Source organism: Myxocyprinus asiaticus, chromosome 6, assembly GCF_019703515.2.
Source record: "Myxocyprinus asiaticus isolate MX2 ecotype Aquarium Trade chromosome 6, UBuf_Myxa_2, whole genome shotgun sequence".
NCBI lineage: Eukaryota > Metazoa > Chordata > Actinopteri > Cypriniformes > Catostomidae > Myxocyprinus > Myxocyprinus asiaticus.
This window is the reverse complement of record NC_059349.1, coordinates 29,459,506-29,483,028: the sequence shown is the minus strand read 5'-3', so window position 1 is coordinate 29,483,028 and position 23,523 is coordinate 29,459,506. Positions and strand designations below refer to the sequence as shown.

The 23,523-nt window shown below is 40.9% G+C and overlaps 1 protein-coding gene across 1 annotated transcript in view; it reads left to right on the top strand.

The window, feature by feature from the left end:
- LOC127442363 (XK-related protein 4-like) overlaps window positions 1-23,523 on the top strand; it is a 112,457-nt gene that overhangs the window by 76,443 nt on the left and 12,491 nt on the right. Inside the window, exon 2 of the mRNA XM_051700328.1 lies at window positions 4,986-5,185. Within this exon, the coding sequence (XP_051556288.1) occupies window positions 4,986-5,185 (200 nt within the window). The remainder of the gene's footprint in view (window positions 1-4,985; window positions 5,186-23,523) is intronic.

Genomic DNA, 23,523 nt, shown 5'->3' with positions numbered 1-23,523 from the left:
GTCTTTGATAAAAGGCCAATGAAAATTGCCGAGTGGTATTTGCATGCCACTCCCCTGGACATATCAACTCCTCTGAGCTGAAGACATGTGCCATTAACTCCCAGTAGTGTTCACAAACTATGTTCCCTGGTTGACTTCCTCCAAGCCCTGTGGCAGTCGAGTGTTCGGAGAGACTCGCTGCCGGCCCAGTACACATGCTAACTAAAAGCCCTGTTCTGAGGTAGGTGCTCCGCATGTGGCGTAACCCCATGCGATGTATATCTTCCGCTAATTAGTTTCCCTGTTGGCAAACTGTGTCTTCCTTGGGCAGAGGCCCCTCTGCCACAGTCTCCATGTTTGTAGTAACTCCTCCCCCATTGGGTAGGACCTACCATGAGACTTCTCCACATGACATACTTCCGACATAGTTCGGCAAGGCCATGTGACATATTTTCCACTTAAATATCCCCCTTCTCTCTGGGCGAGGTGTGGTCTCCGCGGTGTCCTCCCCTTAGGAGGGACACCCCCTGACTAGACCTGGTCAACCCAGTCAGATATTCCCCCTTTTTTTTAGGGAGTGGAAAAAAGAAGGGGAAAAAAGGCTACGACTGGGCTAGCCTGTCTCTATCTTTTGGGTAGTCGGCTTGTCCCCAAAGGGCCGTTCGACACTCATAACTATGTTGGGGGAGGTTACGTGTCAGCCTGGTGCGCTGGCTATGAGGCACACAGTTATCTGCCCGTCACACACCGCCAGTTCACGTAACACAGTTCAGCCAGTTGCGGCATTTTGTATAGGGACCCCTAGTGTCACTACATCGACACAACGTCGAGTGAGTGACAGATAGGGAATGTCATGGTTACTTGCGTAGCCTCCGTTCCCTGATGGAGGGAAGAAGAAGTTGTGTCCCTCCTGCCACAACACTGAACTACCCGCTGAAATGGCCGGACCTTGTCTCGGCTCCTCAGCATAAAACCTGAATGAGTTCCACTCGCCAGTTTTCATTGGCCTTTTATCAAAGACCAGAGGTGTCTCGGGCTCCCAAGAGTGACCCCTAGTGTCACTACATCGACACAACGTCTCGTTCCCTCCATCAGGGAACGGAGGTTACGCAAGTAACCATGACATTTTTCAGCTTCTCAGAGTATCTTCTTTTAGCCACTCTGATTTCCTTATTCAGTGTGTTCCTGGCCTGATTGTACAAGACTTTATCCCCACCCCTGTAAGCATCCTCTTTGGCCTGACGAAGCTGCCTGTAAACCAAGGTTTGTCGATGTTAAACATTAAACAAGTCCTAGTAGGGATGCACATATCCTCACAGAAACTTATATATGATGTAACAGTATCTGTGAGCTCGTCCAGATTGGTGTCTGCAGCCTCAAAAATACTACAATCAGTGCAGTTAAAGCAGGCTTGTAGCTCCAGCTCTGCTTCATTGGTCCATCTCTTTACAGACCTTACTACAGGCTTAGCAGATTTTAGTTCTGTCTGTAGATTGGAAGAAGATGAACCAGACAGTGATCAGAGAGTCCCAAAGCTGCTCTAGGGACAGAGCGATATGCATCCTTTATTGTTGTGTAGCAGTTATCCAATATATTTCTGTCTCTGGTTGGACATGTAATGTGCTGTCTGTATTTGGGCAGTTCACGTGAGAGGTTTGCTTTGTTAAAATCCACAAGAATAATAATAACTGAGTCTGGGTATTGTTGTTCTGTGTCTGTGATTTGATCAGCCAGCTGTTGCAGCGCGGTATTCAAACACGTGTTTGGCGCGATGTAAACATTCACCAGAATAAACGAGGAAAACTCCCGCAGCGAGTAGAAAGGCTTACAGTTAATAAAGAGCGCTTCCAAATTAGGACAGCACATCTCTTTTACATTGTTACATTTGTACACCAACTTTCATTGATGTAAAAGCATGTTCCACTGCCTCTCATTTTCCCCATTAACTCCACGATGCGATCTGCTCTGAACAGCTGGAAGCCCAGCAGATGTAACGCGCTGTCTGGAATGCTTCACTCAGCCAGGTTTCTGTGAAGCACAAGGCAGCAAAGGTTGAAAAGTCCTTGTTTGTGCGAGTGATGAGATGTAGTTCGTCCGTTTTGTTAGGAAGAGAGCGGAGATTCGCTAGATGAATGCTCAGCAGTGCTGTTTTATAAAACCCGCCGATGGAGTTTGACCAGCGCGCCTGCTCGTCTCCCTCGTCTGCGTCTATTGAACAACACAGCTGTGCCTCCAACTAAAATGTCCAGCAAAACGTCTGAATATTCAAAAACCGGGAAAAGATTGTCTGGTATATGCTGTTGAATGTTCAGCAGTTCGTCTCTGGTAAAACTGACTGGAAAAATATTACTAAACACAGGACAAACAAACAAAAACAACAAAACAATAGGAGCGCTCCACACCGAGGCGGCCATCCGTGGTGCCATTATGCTGACAGAAAGGCTATAGTAGCTCAGATAACTGCTCTGAACAATTGTGGTGAGAAGAATAGCATCTCAGTATTAACAACACGTCGAACCTTGAGGTGGATGAGCTACGACTGCAGCAGACCATGTCTGGCACTTTAATAGGACTATAGTGTTCCTGATAAAGTGCTCAGAGAGTGTACAGTATTTCAAGCAGTGAGCTCTGTTGTATACTGCTCATTTTAGCAAATGTAATAGGTCATGTTCTATGCATACAGAACATTTGCATTCTGTGCACAGTTTAAATATTAATACTGTAGCAATAGTAAGAGTAGTAAAGTAGTGTGCTATTCCAAACATAACCAATGACAGTGTGTAGATGGAAGTGTGTGGCTGTTCTTGGCTAGATGCCTGTTAGGGTCAGGGGGTTACATTTTCGCAATGGGGGTTGCACTGAAATAACGCAAATAACGAACAGGTCGGTTAGTTGGCAAAGACAGCACTTGGAGAAAAATTCTATAGCATCATGGCACACGGTGCTGCTTTCCTGGAACGTTTGAGGTTCCTTAATAAAGGGCTGATTAGCAGATGACATGCTGCTTTTTAAAAAGATCTTTGTGTAGCAATCACTCATACTTTTAAAAATGTATATGTTTTCGACAGGCTGTCATGCTCAGATTTTTCTTTGCCTGTGAAAGCAGCGGATTGGTTAAACTTTCTGGTGTTTTATTATAAAGAGGCTGGTGTTGCCATAGCAATTCCTCCTATCATTGTGGTTGCTTATTTAGAAAAATAGATTGGATTTCAAAATACAATGAGTTCAGATAATAATTGGTCTTTAAAGCAAAAGTTTTTTTAATTAGTTAATTTAGTCAGTTGGTGGTGTGAATAGTGTTGTACTAAACTCAAACAGGTTATGCTTGGACTGTTGCCCAGGTAACCACCATCGTCAGCTAATTACTGTATGTTGCTAGACATATATATATATATATATATATTCTCTCCCTCTCTTATAGATATATACTGTATAATAGTAGCATATACTGTAGTATTCTACATCAGTGGTTCTCAAATGGGTTTGCTTCAGGACCCAGATTTCACACTGGGCATTAAGTGGCAACCCAAAACAGCACCAACATGGTTTATATTGTACCGAAGTAAGTAAAAATGTCCATTAAATTTGTATTGATTTTTGGTACATTAATTTGTATTAATATTGAAAATTGATGAGCTTATTTATTTTGCTGTTCTAACTTTGCACTATTATATGGTTTGTTGCACTTTATTATTTGCATTTTGCATTTTTTTTTTTAACCCTGCTGTCCACGGTTTGGGTTGTGACCCACCAGTTAAGAAACTCTGTTCTACATAGTATGTAATGTAATAGCATATAGTTTATGTTTGTTCAATGTGTAATGTCATACGTCTCTATTTATAGCATTTATTGTGTAGCAAAAAAAGAAAGCAGAAAGAACTGTAGAACTGCATTTTGATTCCTCCTCTTGTTACAAAGGCGCTTATTAACAACTGAAATTTGCATTTAGATTTTATGAGGAAGTTTAGAATGGTAAGTATAGATGTGAATAGTTAGTTTAAAATACCCCAGCTTTTGCAGAGGAGCTGTTCCACTTCAACACATGTAAATTAAGAGCTTTGTCTGCCTTAAGAGGCAGAAAGGACAATGAAATGTTCAGTTACTTTTTGCCAACCACAGAGGACCTCACCAAGAATTCACTTACAAAAGCTCTTAAAGAAATAGTTCACCCCAAAATATAATTTACTCACCCTCATGTCCAAATCTGCAGAACTTTCTTTCTAATGCAGAACACAAAGGAGAAGTTTCAATGAATATCGTGGGCTGTCTTTTCCATCCAATGGCAATGGATAGTGCCTTGCTTGAAAGCTTAAAAAAGGACCTAAATGTATCATAAAAGTAGTCTATGCGACTCATGCATCATATTCTAGTGGCTCGTGTGTTTGCATGAAAGTTAGTCTCATAGCATTAGTAAATACGCAATGGACGTGAAGATTTTAACTGAACAATGACTTAAATCATTGTATGACACTTGTACTGAAAAGAGGGCCTGCAATATTCTTTAAAACATCTCCATTTGTGTTTGGCATAAGAAAGTAATTCATACATGTTTGGAACGACATGAGGGTGAGTAAATGATGACAGAATTTACATTTTTGGATGAACTGTTCCTTTAATAACAATGTTTATTTATTTTCTTTATATGTTATAACAAATACACACATTATAACAGGATACAGTGTTTAACTATTCATGCTACAATGATATTATGTTGCATTTTTGGGTAAATCAGTTTTAAAAGTTTTGTTGATTCATATGCAATAATATTGAATAATGCAGTTCATCGGCAGTTCAAAGCAGATCCATCCATTCCACATCTTGTTTACAAAACAGCATAGAGACACACATTGCAGAGAATCCTCTGGCCGGTTGTGCGGTCATGTTGAAAAGAAAAGCAAACAACACACTAAGATATTTTTACCACAGAAGCCGATTCTGCCCTGTCACTGGGAGTTCAGCGAGAGTTTAGAGAGGTTTAAAAATTGTTTTGTTTGCATCTTCTGCAGGTACTTCCACACCATCTACCTGGGCATCAGGAGCAGGCAGAGTGGAGAGCATGACCGTTGGAGGTTTTACTGGAGGATGGTGTATGAGTATGCAGACGTCAGCATGCTCCATCTATTGGCTACGTTCCTGGAGAGCGCCCCTCAACTGGTGCTCCAGCTCTGTATCATCATACAGACTCACAAGCTCCAGGCTGTACAGGGTAACACAAGAACACAAACATAGCCTTTGTTCAACACATACATGCACAAACACAATAACTGTAATTGTGAGTAATGAAAGGGAAGCAATTAAACCTCTGGGTAGAGTTACCGCCCCAAGTGTTATAATTGGTGCTGCTGATTTCAGGGGAAATCCTAAGGTGTTTTGCTGGTCTGTTAATTGGTCTTCCACCCTGGTCAAGCTGGTCTTTAGCTGGTTTAATTGGTCAACCAGCTGGTCTTCCAGCCTGACAAGCTGACAAGTGCCTCAAACCCCTTTAAAACCTGCAAAAAAGAACAGCTAACCACTTTAGACAAGCAACCTGGTCTCATAGAATCATATTACTATGCTTAGATTTTTGCTAAATGATATGTACATGTTTTGTCGTACGTAACTGTTGCAGTTTCCTGGTGAAATAAACACTAGAGGCACTACAACAACAATCTTTTATTCACTTTCACACAAATCACAAGTAAAACTGCAGATTATCAGTTTATAAACACTTTTCGCTCTGTTCAAATCAAAATACTTTTACTATATCGCATGACTTGTAAGGCAATAAAGTTTAATGTTTGCATTACATAATCATCTACATTTACACTGCTTGGCCAAAAAAAAAAAAAAAAAAAAGTAGCTGTTTGGATTTAAATAAGCAGTTACTTAAGAGCCTATGATTGGATCATTATCGCAGTGATTAAAATGTTTCAGCTTGCAACAATTCTTTTAACCCTAACTGGTGCAGTGTGTAGCTTCTCATTTCTTAAACAACCATGTCAGAAGACGTGTCCCATGGTCGTGGAAAAGATGTTACTGTGTTTCAGAAGAGGCAAATTATAGGCCTTCATCAAGCAAGGAAAACAACTAAGGAGACTGCTGAAATCACTGGAACTGGGTTAAGAACTGTCCAACGCATTATTAAAACCTGGAAGGATAGTGGTGAACCTTCAGCGGAAGAAATGTGGTCGGGAAAAAACCTTGAATGATCGTGGTCAGAGATCACTCAAATGCTTGGTGAAGTCACACGGTAACAAATCAGTAGAACTCACGGCTATGTTTAATAATGAATGTAAGAGCATTTCCACAAGCACAATGTGACGAGAACTTACAGGACTGGGACTAAACAGCTGTGTGGCCACAAGAAAGCCACTTGTTAGTGAGGCTAATCTAAAAAAACAACTTAAATTAGCTAGGGAGCATAAAGATTAGACTGTGGAGCAATGGAAAAAGGATATGTGGTCTGATGAGTCCAGATTTACCCAATTCCAAAGCAATGGGCACGTCAGGAAAAGAAGGGAAGTGCATGATGCGATGCACCCGTCATGCATAGTGCCCACTCTACAAGCCTCTGGAGGCAGTGATATGATCTGGGGTTGCTTCAATTGGTCAGGTCTAGGCTCAGCAACATTATGTAGCAGTAAAATGAAGTCATCTGACTACCTGAATACTGAATGACCAGGTTATCCCATCAATGGATTTTTTTCTTCCCTGGCGGCATGGGCATATTCCAGGACAACAATGCCAAGATTCATCGGGCTCAAATTGTGAAAGAGTGGTTCAGGGAACATAAGGAATCACTTTCTCACATGAATCGGCCACCACAGAATCCTGACCTTAACCCCACTGAAAGTCTTTGGGATGTGTTGGAGAAGACTTTATGGAATGGTTCGAATCTCCCGTCATCAATGCAAGATCTCGGCCAAAAATTAATGCAGCTCTGAACAGAAATAAATGTTGTGAAGTTGCATAAGTTTGATGAAACAATGCCACAACAAATGCGCACAATAATCAAAGCTAGATGCAGTCCAACTAAACATTAGAGTATGCAACTTTTTTTTTGGCCAAGCAGTGTATAAACGTATTCATGTGTGATCAGGTTGACCGGTAGCTCAACTGATAGAGTACCCCAGTACTCATGAGTCCTGAAGAGCATGCAAGTTAACACATGAGCCAAAAATGTCACAGAAGCACCACAAAACAAAAATGGCTACCATTCACTTGCATTGTATGGACCTACAGAGCAGAAATATTCTTCTAAAAATCTTTGTTTGTGTTCTGCAGAAGACAGAACATTATACACATCTGGGATGGCACGATGGTGAGGAAATGATGAGAGAATTTTCATTTTTGGGTGAACTATTCATTTAAGGTTTAGGGTAGGGAGGTAGGTTTTATTGATTTAAAATTTGACAGAGCATTAACCTTGAAAACCTCATCTGATTGGAAGAGTATTTAACTCGTTTTTAGCGCCACACAGTGGACATTTCACCTTGGAACTGGCAAAATACATGTAGTGAACCACATAATGTCATTAATCAAAAATGTCGGCACAGTCATGTAATTTTTATGACATCAGGCTGCATCCAAAAGGTGGATAGACATGGTACAATAGAAATTCTATGGTCATATTTTTTTACCCATATTTGGAAGTACTTTTGGAGTATCATGTTAATGCCATGTTGTGTGAATATGGTAATTATTCATTACCATGGTATATATCAAAGTACTGCCACAATAAATTTGAAAGGGTAGGACAGATACCACTGTGCTAGTGAGAGAACTCCCAGGCTTACTGTCATTTTTCACTTACACATCTCATCCTGTCTACGTAACAGAGATGGAGAGGGACAGAAAGAGAGAGTGAGAAAGACCCCACTGCCAGTGAACATTAAAGACAGCTGCAAAGGAGAGAACTATAGCCAAAAGTGAGCATTAATTAGGGAAAAAGCAAACCTTCAAACAAATGAATTTTTTTCATGGGACACTTTTTTTGGAGACTCACCATTTTTGTGGACCATAAAAATGAGCAATACAATTTATACAGCTAAGTACCTGAACTAAAATCAGTTCCTTGTGGAACTATACCCATTCCAATAAAATTCTAACTATGTTTTCCACTGAGGACACAGAAAGCAAGAACTTTATTTAAATAAGATTTGACGTAAGTATGTGACACTGACACTGTTGCGATGGTGATGCCTGAATTTAGCAACCCAAAATAGCAACCCAAATAGTGCCACTTTGCAAGAAATGTACTACTATATGCAGCCATATCACCCTGGAGCTCTAGACTGGTTACCCACTGAAGCTAAGAAGGGTTGAGCTTGGTCAATACTTGGATGGGAGGCCTCCTGGGGAAAACTAAGGTTGCTGCTAGAAGAGGTATTAGGGAAGCCAGCAGGGGGTGCTCACCCTGTTGTCTGTGTGTGTCTTAATGCCCCAGTATAGTGATGGGGACACTATACTGTAAAAAAAACAACAAAAAAAAAGGCACCGTCCTTTAGATGAGATGTAAAAACTGAGATCCTACAAATCCCAGGGCACTTCTCGCAAAGAATAGGGGTGTAACCCTGGTGTCCTGGCCAAATTCCCCCCATTAGCCCTTATCAATCATGGCCTCATAATAATCCCCATCCCTGAGTTGGCTCTATCACTCTGCTCTCTCCTCTCCACCAACAGCTGGTGTGTTGTGAGCGTACTGGTGCAATATGGCTGCCATCGCATCATCCAGGTGGATGCTGCACACTGGTGGTGGGTGAGAGTCCCCTGTTCAGTATGTAAAGTGCTTTGAGTATAGTATCAGAAAAGTGCTATATAAATATAACATCCATTCATTCATACCTCTGGAGCAGGTACAGTCTGGCTCTGCGAGAGCCAGTTCATCACTGCAACATGGAACAGTCTGGAAAACGAAGAAAAGAAAAAAAAAACATCAGAATGCCATCTATTCTCGGTTTTCCCATTGCTGATAATAACATTAGGGAAGATTTATAGAGCACTTTAAAACTTTCAGCTTGACATTGTCATGACGTTTTAGACAGCTGCCATTAACCGCTACTCATAAAAAATGAAACTATGGTTGCTTAATATCCACTCTTCTCTCCCTCTCTATTTACTGTTCGGCAAGTCATGTTGGAAGAGCTGTTCATAAATGGATATTCTGTTGATTTGTGATTTTGTGGTTTGTGGATTCCAGAGCCCTGCCTAGCAGTTAAAGCCTCAGTGCCTTTATGTGCTGCTTTCTGTTCTTCATAATCCTCCATAAACAAAAGTGCCCAGGGACTGTCAAAATTTTTCTCCGATCAAGGCTGAGAAATGATTCATGAAAGCAGGGGTCCTGAGCTCCTAATGCAACAGAGCTGCAAAATATCGGCGTTTTGAGAGGGAGGATTTAAGTGTCTGTTCCATGCGACAGTGCCGGTAAGGTCTGGAGGCAGTTTTTCTCGTGGTGTTTGGTAGAGCAGAGCAGAGAAGCCTCTGATGCTCAGACTTCTTTTATCTGAGAATATCCTTTGAGATTTGTCGCCCTTATGCTTACAAGTCAAAAACAACATTGAGCAAAGTGTACAATTCTAATACAGCAGTATAGTCATTATTCAATAGCTCAATATCTTATAAATTGACTGAACAACTTGCTGTTTGAAGACAGCCAGCAGTAGCACAGTGGTAGAAAATGTAGGACACATTTGTTTTGGATTTCTCATACTTAGCCTGTTGGAAAATCCATCTTAAGTTGGTAGCTGTGTTTTGGAACATGGAAGCTGATTTCTAGCTGGTCTAAGATGGTTATAAGCTGGTCTGTAAATAGTAGTTATCTTAAATTGTAAAAAAGAGTTTACTCAACTTAAGTTTATTTTATTATTCTTACTAGTTTTAATTAAGGTACCATTACTCTCTTAACCCTAAAGTTGTCATTAATAAAAACATTTAAGTATTCCTAATTAAACAGTACTTGAAATGTCACATTTTGGAATCATAACTCATTTATATATATATATATATATATATATATATATATACAGTTGTGCTCAAAAGTTTGAATACCTTTGGAGAATTGGTAATATATGTACCATTTTTAAAGAAAACATGAGTGAGCAGGCAAAACACATTTCTTTTATTTCTTATGGGATTCATATTCAACTGTAGGTTATAACAGAATGGCACAATCATAAAACAAAACATGGCAACAAAGAAAAAAATGAAATGACCCCTGTTCAAAAGTCTGCATACCCTTAGTTCTTAATACTGTGTATTGCCCCCTTTAGCATCAATGACAGCATGCAGTCTTTTGTAATAGTTGTCTATGAGGCCCCAAATTTCTTGCAGGTGGTATAGCTTCACATTCGTCTTGGCAAAATGCCTCCAGGTCATGCAAAGTCTTTGGTTGTCTTGCATGAACCGCACGTTTGAGATCTCCCCAGAGTGGCTCGATGATATTAAGGTCAGGAGACTGCGATGGCCACTCCAGAACCTTCACATTTTTCTGCTGTAACCACTGGATTGTCAACTTGGCCTTGTGCTTAGGGTCATTGTCATGCTGGAAAGTCCAAGAGCGTCCCATGCACAGCTTTCGTGCAGAAGAATGCAAATTGTCTGCCAGTATTTTCTGATAACGTGCTGCATTCATCTTGCCATCAATTTTCACCAGATTCCCCATGCCTTTAGAGCTCACACACCCCCAAAACATCAGTGAGCCACCACCATGCTTCACAGTGGGGATGGTATTCTTTCACTATAGGCCTTGTTGACCCCTCTCCAAACATAGCGCTTATGGTTGTGACCATAAAGCTCTATTTTGGTCTCATCACTCCAAATTACAGTGTGCCAGAAGCTGTGAGGCATGTCAAGGTGTTGTCGGGCATATTGTAACCAGGCTTTTTTGTGGCATTGGAGCAGTAAAGGCTTCTTTCTGGCAACTCGACCATGCAGCTCATTTTTGTTCAAGTATAGTCGTATTGTGCTCCTTGAAACTACCACACCATCTTTTTCCAGAGCAGCCTGTATTTCTCCTGAGGTTACCTGTGGTTTTTCTTTGTATCCCGAACAATTCTTCTGGCAGTTGTGGCTGAAATCTTTCTTGGTCTACCTGACGTTGGCATGGTATCAAGAGATCCCCGAATTTTCCATTTCTCAATAAGTGATTGAACAGTACTGACTGGCATTTTCAAGGCTTTGGATATCTTTTTATATCCTTTTCCATCTTTATAAAGTTCCATTACCTTGTTACGCAGGTCTTTTGACATTTCTTTTCTGCTCCCCATGGCTCAGTATCTAGCCTGCTCAGTGTATCCACGTGAGAGCTAACAAACTCATTGACTATTTATACACAGACATTAGTTGCAATTTAAAAAGCCACAGGTGTGGGAAATTAATCTTTAATTGCCATTTAAAACTGTGTGTGTCACCTTGTGTATTTGTAACAAGGCCAAACATTCAAGGGTATGTAAACTTTTGATCAGGGCCATTTGGGTGATTTCTGTTATCATTATGATTTAAAAAGGAGCCAAACAACTATGTGATAATAAATGACTTCATATGATCACTATCCTTAAATAAAAGACAGTTCCCCTTCTGTCACCCACTCGATATTGTGTTGATGTAGTGACACTAGGGGTCGCTCTTGAGAGCCTCGATCACCTCAGATCTTTGAGAAAAGGCCAATGAGAATTGGCGAGTGGAATTTGCATGCCACTCCCCCAGACATACGGGTATAAAAGGGAGCTGGAATGCAGGATTCATTCAGATTTTTTCTTCGGAGCCACTACGTGATTCAGTTTGCCAGGCGCCTGCCCCGGTTCAGCGGCGTCCGCTTCACTTCAGTGCAGGTCGAGAACACCGCCACCCTGCGTGCGGAGATCGCAACCCTTCTACGCAAGGGCGCGATATAGCCTGTCCCTCCAGCCGAGATGAGGAAAGGGTTCTTCAGCCCTTACTTCATCGTACCAAAGAAAGGCGGTGGGTTCAAGATGCTAACGCAGAAACACATTCTGGCGTGCGTCCGGCATTAATATTGGTTCGCAGCGGTAGACCTGAAGGACGCGTACTTTCACGTCTCAGTTCTACCTCGACACAGACCCTTCCTACGGTTTGCTTTCGACGGCCAGGCGTATCAGTACAAGGTCCTCCCCTTCGGCCTGTCTCTGTCCCCTCGCGTCTTCACAAAAGCCGCAGAGGCAGCTCTTGCCCCATTAAGGGAAGTGGGTGTCCACATACTCAACTACCTCGATGACTGGCTGATTCTAGCACACTCTCGAGATTTGCCATGCGCGCACAGGGATTTGGTGCTCAGGCACCTCAACCGTCTAGGGCTTCAGGTCAACTGGGAAAAAAGAAAGCTCTCCCCGGTTCAGAGCATCTCTTTTCTCGGCATGAAGTTAGACTCGGTCTCAATGAAAGCGTGCCTCACAAGCGAGCGTGCTCATGCAGTTGGTGCTGAACTGCCTGAAGTCATTCAGGCGGAGGACAGCGGTTCCACTGAAACACTTTCGGAGGCTCCTGGGGCATATGGCTCGGGTTGATGCATATGAGACCACTTCAGCACTGGCTTCAGACTCGAGTCCCAAGATGGGCATGGCGCCGCGGCACACATCGCGTAGCTGTCACGCCACTCTGCCGCCACTTATTCAGCCCTTGGACAGACCTTGCATTTCTATGGGCAGGAGTTCTCCTACAGCAAGTGTCCAGACATGTCGTGGTCACCACAGATGCCTCCAAACTGGGCTGGGGCGCCGTGTGCAACGGGCACGCAGTCACCAGTTCCTGATCAGGACTGCGACTGGGTTGGCACATCAACTGCCTAGAGTTGCTGGCTGTACTACTCGCCCTGTGGAGGCTATTGCCATTGATCCAGGGCAAGCATGTGTTTGTCCGGTCCGACAACACAGCGACAGTAGCATATATAAATCGCCAAGGCGGCGTATGCTCTCGTCGCATGTCGCAACTCACCCGCCATCTCCTCCTCTGGAGTCAGCAGTGGCTGAGGTCACTGCGGCACACTTATATCCCGGGCAGCCTCAACGCCACAGCGGACGTGCTGTCGTGGCAGGCAACGCTCAGTGGATTCAGCTGACATCTGCAGAGCAACAGGCTGGGCAACACCCAATACTTTCGTGAGATTTTACAATCTCCGGGTTGAGCCGGTTTCGTCCCGTGTTCTTTCAGGTACGAACAGGTAGAGTTCAGTAATACGGAACAGCTGGCCGGGTGTATTGCTTGCGTATAGCACCTTTCCCCACCCCGAGGTGAAAACGTGCGCTTTTACCCCCAGTCAAGTTCACAAAGTCGTGGACCCTGGATGTCCTTCCTCCCTAGCCCTATGGTTCGTGAACTCGGCGGAGGAGTTCGCAGCCAGCCCCACTGTGGGGTCTAATATGCCCTGTACTGGGATAGGTGCTCCACAGGTGCCAATTACTCTGGTAACCCCTGTGATGTATATTCCGCGGTACGGTCTCCCTGTCGGCGGACCCGTGTCTCCCTTGGGCAGAGCTCTCTCTGCCCCCAGTCGCTGTGTTTGCGGCTGGCGCTGCCTTCTCCCATGCTAGTTACGTCGCTTCCCCCCCTCAGGGATGTGGGGAACTAAATGACGTCTTTTGGGGCGCTGGGGGAGGTTATGTGCAGTCTGATGCACCTGCTATTATGCACGCAGCAGCTTGCTTGCACCTGCATCGGCAGTTCACGTAACACGGTTCAGCTGTTGTGGCGTTTTTCCATAGGGACCCCTAGTGTCACTACATCAACACAACGTCTCGTTCCCTCCATCAGGGAACTGAGGTTACGACAGTAACCGAGACGTTTTTTTGCATGATCAGTCATATTTTCAAAATCAATGCCAAAATGTCACAATTTCTGCCAGGGTATGCAAACTTTTGAGCACAACTGTATATATATACAGGGTTGGGAGGGTTAGTTTTGAAATGTATTCCACTACAGAATACAGAATACGTGCTGTAAAATGTAATTTGTAACGTATTCCGTTAGATCACTCAAGGTCAGTAACGAATTCTAAATATTTTGGATTACTTCTTCAGCAGTGGTAGATTTTTTCACTTGTTTTGACTATAAAAACTCTGCCAGTACAGTAAGACAAAATATATATATATATATATATATAATATATTAAAAATACATTCTCTGAAAAACCTTGTTTCTAAAACAAGATGAATCTAATTGATCTTGTTTTAAGGATTTTTAGACATTTTTTACAGGAAAATAATACAAAAAAATTATCAAGAATAAAATTTTTGCCCTAATATCAAAGATATTACTAGAAAAAAAGAAAATATTATCCAACGTGAATTTTCTTGATAAAATAATATGATCATGTCTGGTAACGTGCATGTAAAATGGCTAGAAATAGCATTTTAGCTTAGCGTAAAGCTGACAATTTACACAAAGTTTATTTCTATTTCTTCTGCTCCAAACTTACTTCAAACTTACTTCTCTGTCTGCTCGTATGAATGTAACACATCATAAGAAAATGTTTCACTGCTGTTCAAATGCACTTTGGATTACATCATTTCTATGCATAAATGTTTTCCATCTGAAAGGACTAAATATTAAATGAAACAAATGACAATAAAATGCAAAGTAATCTCTTCAGTAATCAAAATACTTTTTGAATGTAACTGTATTCTAATTACCAATTATTTAAATTGTAACTGTAGTGGAATACAGTTACTTATATTTTGTATTTTAAATACATATTCCTGTTACACGTATTCCGTTAGTCCCCAACACTATGTGTGTGTATATATATATATATATATACACACACACACACACACACACACACACACACACACACACACACACACTGGCAGCCGAAAGTTTGGAATAATGTACAGATTTTGCTCTTATGGAAAGAAATTGGCACTTTTATTCACCAAAGTGGCATTCAACTGATCACAATGTATAGTCAGGACATTAATAATGTGAAAAATGACATAAAAAAATAAAAATAAAAATTTAACTACTTCAAAGAGTTCTCATCAAAAAATCCACCACTTGCAGCAATGACAGCTTTGCAGATCCTTGGCATTCTAGCTGTCAGTTTGTCCAGATACTCAGGTGACATTTCACCCCTTGTTTCCTTTAGCACTTGCCATAGATGTGGCTGTCTTGTCGGGCACTTCTCACGCACCTTACAGTTTAGCCCATCCCACAAAAGCTCAATGGGGTTAAGATCCATTACACCCTTTTCCAATTATCTGTTGTCCAATGTCTCTTTCTTTGCTGACTCTAACCTTTTCTTTTTGTTTTTCTGTTTCAAAAGTGGCTTTTTCTTTGCAATTCTTCCCATAAGGCCTGCACCCCTGAGTCTTCTCTTTACATGAAACTGGTGTTGAGGGTGTAGAATTCAATGAAGCTGTCAGCTTAGGACATGTGAGGACGTCTGCTTCTCAAACTAAAGACTGTGATGTACTTATCCTCTTGTTTAGTTGTACCTCTGGCCTTCCACATCTCTTTCTGTCCTTGTTAGAGCCAGTTGTCCTTTGTCTTTGAAGACTGTAGTGTACATCTTTGTATGAAATCTTCAGTTTTTTTGGCAATTTCAAGCACTGTATAGTCTTCATTCCTCAAAACAATGATTGACTGATGAGTTTCTAGAGAAAGCTGTTTCTTTTTTTGCCATTTTTGACCTAATATTGACCTTAAGACATGCCAGTCTATTGCATATTGTGGCAACACAAAAACAAACACAAAGACAATGAATAGCCCTTGCGCTTGAATAAATTATGTATGTTTGGTCAAAACAAGGTAACTTCTGTAACTTCTGTTATTTAAAAATCTAGATAGTTTGAATTCTTATGACTTGTGGTTTTGTTGTAGCTGTTTGTTAGTTGTAATTTGTGTGAAGTCACCATTAGGGTGATTAGAGTTACCTCTGGTGAACTTGAAGCCTGTTAATAATAACAGTAATAATAATAATACATTACATTTATACAGTGCTTTATATTGCAAGGCAATTTCAAAGTACTTTACAATAAGCTAAGTACAAACACATACACACACACAAAAAAAAAAAAAACACACAAAAGTTAAGGGGTAGGGAAAGCCTGTTTGAAGGTTTTCAAAAATCTCTCTTAAAAACTTCCACAGAGTCTAAATTGCGAAGATGGGGAGGCAGATAATTCCAAATACATGGACCATACACTGAGAAGGCTTGATCGAACTTGGAGCCTGTTAAATTTAAGCCATTCTTCTTTACTCAATTGTACTTTACAAAATTGCAGATTTTTGTGCATTAAGAAGTACTGAGGAGGATCCAGTGTGCCATATGGCTAACTGAGATTCCAGTCATAATTTCCCTTATATTGTAAAAAACATGCTATAACTAAATTTAAATAATTAAATAAAAACAATCATAATTAAATAAAAAAATAACTGTAATTCAATTAAAACAGTCATACAGTCATAATCACTGATGAGTTAAGTTTGCTTGTACAGTAACTAGTTCACGTTACTTAAAAAAATATGTTAAGTTTACTTGATCCAAATAAGTACGTTTATTTTAACCCTTAAATGCATGGTAATTTTCCCAAACACTCTTACATATTCAGGTCTTTAGAGACCCGGCACATATATCTATCAAAAATGGATGTAGAAAATGCCCAGATAGTGTCAAATTTTCAAAATCTAATTGAGAAAATAATAAAATAAAATATATTTTGATGTTTTATTTTTCATAAATCAAAAGATAATGCAACAAATCAGGACAAATCTAGAACAGGAATCTTTTTTTATTTTTTATTATTATCTGAAATTTCATGAGATGCAGCTGGCTATATATAGAGCTACACATAACACATGAGAGACATGTCAGTTACACCTAAGTTACACATACGTTACACATATGTATTTTCTCAGGCACTTATTGAGTCTAAATAGATGAACAACTTACATTATTTCAGTTGTACACTCAAATGACAATAGTCAAATTATACTGTTCATGTGTTGCACTTGCTATAGTTTACTTCAATGTTGTTTCCACGTCAGCTAATGTCAAATGTAAATTAAATCAATCACTGAAACATCAGCGCCACCTTGCGTAAGAAATAACATGTATAATATGTACAGTACGTGTACACGCATATGGGATACTGATAATTCACAATTTTTTATAATTCATTGTTGCACAGAAAATCATTGTGATATAGTGTTTATTTGTATGAATATAGTAATCATTTCTCTTGTAATAAACAAAGAAAATGTTATCCTGTGATAGAAAACTACTATTTTACATACCTTGGGTCTTTAAAGACCCTATACACTTTTGGTACTTAAAACATTATTTTTAAAAAAATACAAAATTGTTGCAATTTTGACATTTTTTGTTACACTGTTTATAAGAGATAGACTGAAGAATACTAAAGAGGTTTAGGCACAACTCCAAAAATGGATGAGGTACAGGGGGTGGAAAGACCCGAGGTATGCGTTTAAGGGTTAAAAAGCATGCAATCTGATTGCCTTAAAAATCTAAGTAAGGTCAACTAATTAGATTTTACTGTGGACAGACCATCTTTATTACTTTATTTTGTGGAACACCAAAGGAGATGTTGGGCAGAATGTTAGCCTCATCACCATTCACTTTCATTGCATCTTGGTTTTTGCAGTTGGCTGGTCAACCATCTAATGGCCAGTCTAGACCAGCTACAATTTTACTACAGCAGGGACTCTCCTTGACTGTCAGTCATTAAGCCCTCATCTTTCCTCAGTATTTCCCCTTACATGCCCTCACTTTGGACCCCTGCCAAAAATAGTCTTTACCATCAAACTCTCTAACTGTTCACATAAATGGGCCACTCAGTCTGACCACTTCCTGCAACACTTCAACACAGGAAAAAGCTTTGCTCATAAAATGTACCCTCCTGTGAACTGTTTTGGTCAAAACTACAGGAAGCATCTGTTTTTTGTTTTTTTGTTTTTACTGTATTTTGAACACTTTTTCCCTTTCATGCAATTAGATAGACAGAAAACTATAAGTATTATATACTCTACCATTCATACTATATATAGTGTATTCATACATTTTTGAGCATTCTGACACACCCGGCATAGGAACAATGGCTCATTTAATCGACTGAGTTTGGTGCAAGGCTATCTGTTTATCGACTAATGGCAGATGGGCGGAGTGTTTGGGAATTCCGTTTGGTTACTCTAATGATGCAGAAGTTACTATGGTGGCTGTGAAGTGCGAAGCAAAACAACAAATCTTAAAACATAATGGCAAATCCATAAACAAAATAATAATTCAGAGACACAACAGTAAATTGTAAAACACAACACCAAATCCAGAAACAAAACTAAAGTTCAGAAAACACAACGACAAGTCAGTTTAAACTGAAAGGTTAGGTACCATAGCTTCTCACCTGATTGGCTGTCTGGATGAGACCTAGTCCATTCTTCGTGATTGGTTCAGTGCCCACTTGCGAGGTTATTTCAAAATCCATGCCAATAGCTCACTGTTTGAAAAACTGAATCGATTGGATTGGTTTCTATCTCAGTAAAACAGTAACGGGAGACTTTAGAACACAGAAAGCAAAAAAAGCTAATGGGATAAAGTTACTTTTGGGTACAATATCCACCTAGACAATTTGTGTGTAAGGGACTGTCTAAAAAGTCCATAAACTACGCTAAAACGTTGGTGGTTTCCAAGCATTCATTCAGTTGATTCATCTCTAACTTAAACACTGTTATTAAAAAGACATGTTCACAATAACTGAAATTCACCAAGATATTATTTTCATATTCTAAAGGTTGTAGTAGACTGCTTATGGATAGTCTGACATAATGATTTGCCCAGTATTTGCAATTATAAAAATACAGTATTCAATTATTTTTTTAAATAAATCACTAGAATTCATCAAGTATTTTATTCATTCACACCACTGGCATCTTACTGCAACCTTTGGAATGTAAAAAGAACATCTTGATTAATTTTAGAATTTTTTTTTTTTTTTTTTTTTTATATATATATATATATATATATATATATATATATATATATATATATATAAAATTTCATAGTATCTATCCATATAATTGAACATACTGTTAAAATCTCACCTAATGTAAGTCAGTATATTCATTGGCAGCAACCGGAACCTTTATAATTTCGATATATTTATTTATTTATTTTGTAATTACAGTGTTTAAGTTAGAACATGCAAGTCAATTGAATGAAAGCTTTGACACCACCAACGTTTTAGCACAGTTTGTGGACTTTTAGATGGTCCCTTATGCACTACGTCTTCAACGTAGGTGGATATTGTACCTAAAACTAATTTTATTCTGCTAGCTCTTTTTGCTTTCTGTGTTCTAAAGTCTCCCATTACCCTTTTACTGAGTGAGAAACCACTCCAAATGATTCAGTTTTACAGTCAGTGAGCTTTTGGCATGGATTTTGGAATAATGTAATTTGTTTGCCCGTAAATGTGTTCAAAATACTGACATATGATTTTAAAAGCAGACCTTGTATAAGTTTTGATCCTATTTCTAAGTCGTAAATTAGCTGAAAGCTCCATTACACAGTGTGTGATAAAGTTGGACTCATTGAGTCATTGGACTCAAGATGGCATACATTGGACTCAAGATGGCACACATTGGACTCAAGATGGCACCGAGTATGGCTGCCGCGTTGCGAGCTCTGACACAACATTGCAGTTTTCTGTTTGTTTTGTTTACAATTCTTATGTTTTTTGTCTTGGATGTTGTCTGCCTTATTGTCTAGGACAGACAAACACTTTTGGACATTGGTTCTGCAATTGCACACCGTAAACCGGACTTCAAATTCCTCAATGCCGACCCGCTGTTTACAAACACGGCAGCGGAGCCCTTTGTCTGGGCAGCCCAGCCGTGGAAACGCAGAAGGAAAAGGGGAAGGAGAGCCGGCATAAGACGTTGTGCAAATCGACCCCCGCTACCCAGTATTTTACTGGCAAATGTTCAGTCTCTGGACAACAAGCTCTGCGAGCTGAGAGCGCAGATCTCTTTCCAACGAGAGACTGCTACATTATCTGCCTTACAGAAACTTGGATGTCTGCTGAGATTCCAGATTCAGCCATCGAACCCGCTGGGTTCTCCGTGCACTGAGCGGACAGAGCGCAAGACCTCTCAGGTAAAAGCAGAGGTGGTGGTGTATGTTTTATGATCAACAAATCCTGGTGTGATCAGAGGAATGTACATTCTATCAAGTCTTTCTGCTCTCCTGATCTGGAATTTCTCATGCTTCTGTGTCGACCATTCTGGATACCGAGGGAATTTGCAGTGGTTATTCTCACTGCTGTATACATCCCCCACAAGCCGACACAGACGGGCACTCAACTGTATGGGAGTATAAGTGAGCAGGAAACTGTGCACTCTGAGGCCACGTTCATTGTGACCAGGGACTTTAGCAAAGCCAATTTTAAATCAGTCGCACCAAAATACCACTAAAACATCAGTTTCAACACACGAGGGGACCGGGTTTTGGACCATTGCTACTCTCCCTTCCGGGATGGCTACAAATCCCTCCCCTGCCCACCATTTGGCAAATCGGACCACTCTTCCATTCTGCTTCTGCCCGCTTACAGGCAGAAACTGAAACAGGAAGCACTCACCCTCAGAACGATCCAGTGCTAGTCAGACCAATCAGATTCTACGCTACAAGACTGTTTTGATCACGTGGACTGGGAGATGTTCCGGTCCGCCTCTGATGACAACATTGAGGTTTACGCTGATAGCATAACATGTTTCATCAGAGAGTGCGTAGAGGACGTTGTTCCGACCAAAACAATATGGATCTACCCCAACCAGAATCCATGGATAAATAGCAATGGACCTCCGCTTTTAATTCCGGGAATGCAGAGGAGCATAAACAAGCCAGTTATGCACTCCGCAAAACTATCAGAGCAGCAAAACGCCAGTACAGGGACAAGATTGAAGGACAGTTTACACCACCAATTCTAGAAGCATGTGGCAGGAATTAATATCATCACAGACTTTAAAGGGAATAAAAACTCCGCTGTGAACACCGCTGTCTCTCCCCCGGATGAGCTAAATACTTTTTATGCTCGTTTTGAGGGAAATAACTCCGCCCTTGCGGAGAGAGCTCTCGCAGCTGAAGCTACAGAGGTTAGTTCACTCTCCGTCTCTGTAGCGAATGTAACGCGTTCCTTCTGTCAGGTGAATATCCGTAAAGCCACGGGTCCAGACGGCATTCCGGGCCGCATCATCAGAGTGTGCGTGAAGCAACTGGCTGGTGTTTTTACGGACATTTTTAACCTTTCCTTCTTTAAAACGTCCACCATTGTGCCTGTACCAAAGCAATCCAAAATCACTTGCTTAAATGACTGGCGTCCTGTTGCTCTGACCTTCATCATCAGCAAATGCTTTGAGAGACTAATCAGAGATTACATCTGCTCTGTGCTGCCTCCCTCACTGGACCCATTGCAGTTTGCTTACCGCAACAACCGCTCCACTGATGATACCATTGCATCTACACTACACATTGCTCTCTCCCACCTGGATAAAAGGAACACATATGAGAGAATTCTGTTTGTATACTACAGCTCAGAATTCAACCCCATAGTGCCCTCCAAGCTCGATGTGAACTCCGGGCTCTGGGCTTAAACAGCTCGCTGTGCAGCTGGATCCTGGACTTCCTGTCAAGCAGACGCCAGGTGGTTAGAATGGGCAGCAACATCTCCTCATCACTGACCCCCAACACTGGAGCCCTACAGGGCTGTGTTCTCAGCCCACTCCTGTATTCCCTGTACACACATGACTGTGTGGCAACACACAGCTCCAATGCCATCATTAAGTTTGCTGATGATACAACAATGGTAGGTCTGATCAGTGACAATGATGAAATGGCCTACAGAGAGGAGGTGCACACTCTGACATGCTGGTGTCAGGAACACAACCTCTCCCTCAACGTCAGCAAGACAAAATAACTTGTGATGGACTTCAGGAGAAAAGACCGCAGTCCCATCACCATCAATGGAGCACCGGTGGAGAGAGTCAGCAGCTTCAAGTTCCTCGGTGTCCACATCACTGAGGAACTCACATGGTCCGTCCACACTGAGGCCGTTGTGAAGAAGGCTTATCAGCGCCTCTTCTTCCTGAGACGGCTGAGGAAGTTTGAAATGAACCGCCACATCCTCACACGGTTCTACACCAGCACTGTAGAGAGCATCCTGACTGGCTGCATCACTGCCTGGTATGGCAATAGCACCGCCCACAACCACAAAGCCCTGCAAAGGGTAGTGTGAAATGCCAGATACATCATCGGAGGTGAGCTTCCCTCCCTCCAGGACATATATACCAGGCGGTGTGTGAAAAAAGCTCGGAGGATCATCAGAAACTCCAGCCACCCGAGCCATGGGCTGCTCTCACTGCTACCATCAGGCAGGCGGTATCACAGCATCAGGACCCGCACCAGCTGACTTCATGACAGCTTCTTCCGTTAAGCAATCAGACTTTTGAACTCTTGATCTCTCACGATCAATATACATCAGCACTGCACTTTATTAATCTTATTATCTCACACTGGACTGTCATAAATGATATTCTCTCTTAACAACACACTGGCAACTGACTATCAACCGACAGCCTGAATGTCAATACAACAATACAACCTACTGTATATTTTATATATACTATATATCCTATTTTTATTGTATAATGTGTATTCTATATTGTGTGTATGTGTATTCTATATTGTGTGTATTGTATACTGTACATTGTATATTATTATTTGTATATTGTGTGTAATTATGTGTATATTAGATATGTAAATTGTGATGTGTAAATCTGATGTTTATTGTAAATTGGTATATATCTCATCACTGTCATGACTGCTATGTTGCTCGGAACTGCACCCAAGACTTTCACCCACTATTGCACTTGTGTATATGGTTGTGTGACAATAAAAGTGATTTGATTTGATTTGAGTTGAGTTGTTCAAGCACGTGTGGCAGAGAGTCTGCTGCCTTCCCGAACTCCACAGCGCCCCTCATTTTTCCCAATGTAAATCTATGGTAAAATATGGTACTGCAATGAGCCCTCATTGAGACATATTTGAGCAGAAATTAATCTGCCCATATGTAGTGCCAAATCAAAGGTAACTTTAGTATTAGTGCGTGCCAGCAGTGTGACAGATTGCCAACATGGCGAGAGCTATCGATGAACGTGTGTGTAACAGTGTTTCGTTTCTATTGCAGATTCAAGACAAATTGGCAATCAAACAACATGGTCCTGTCAAGCCAGACATATAAAATAGTTTGGCAATCAAAATATAAGGGTAATTGATAAGCCATTTTATGTTGTGTATGATGACAAATTGTATGTCAAAAAGCATTGGCTCTTGAAATGTTCTGTTTTAAATTTACTGTGATTTAAAAAACATTACACACATCACCTTTAAAGGTGTCATGAATTGGAATTTATTTTATATTATAATGATCCTTGAGGTCCACTTATAATGTTAGAGTGATTTTTCATTAAAAGTAGTCATAATTTAGGAGTAACTGGTCATTTTCTATCCAGTTTATGTGCCTCTGATTCAAATGCTCCGTTTTTTGG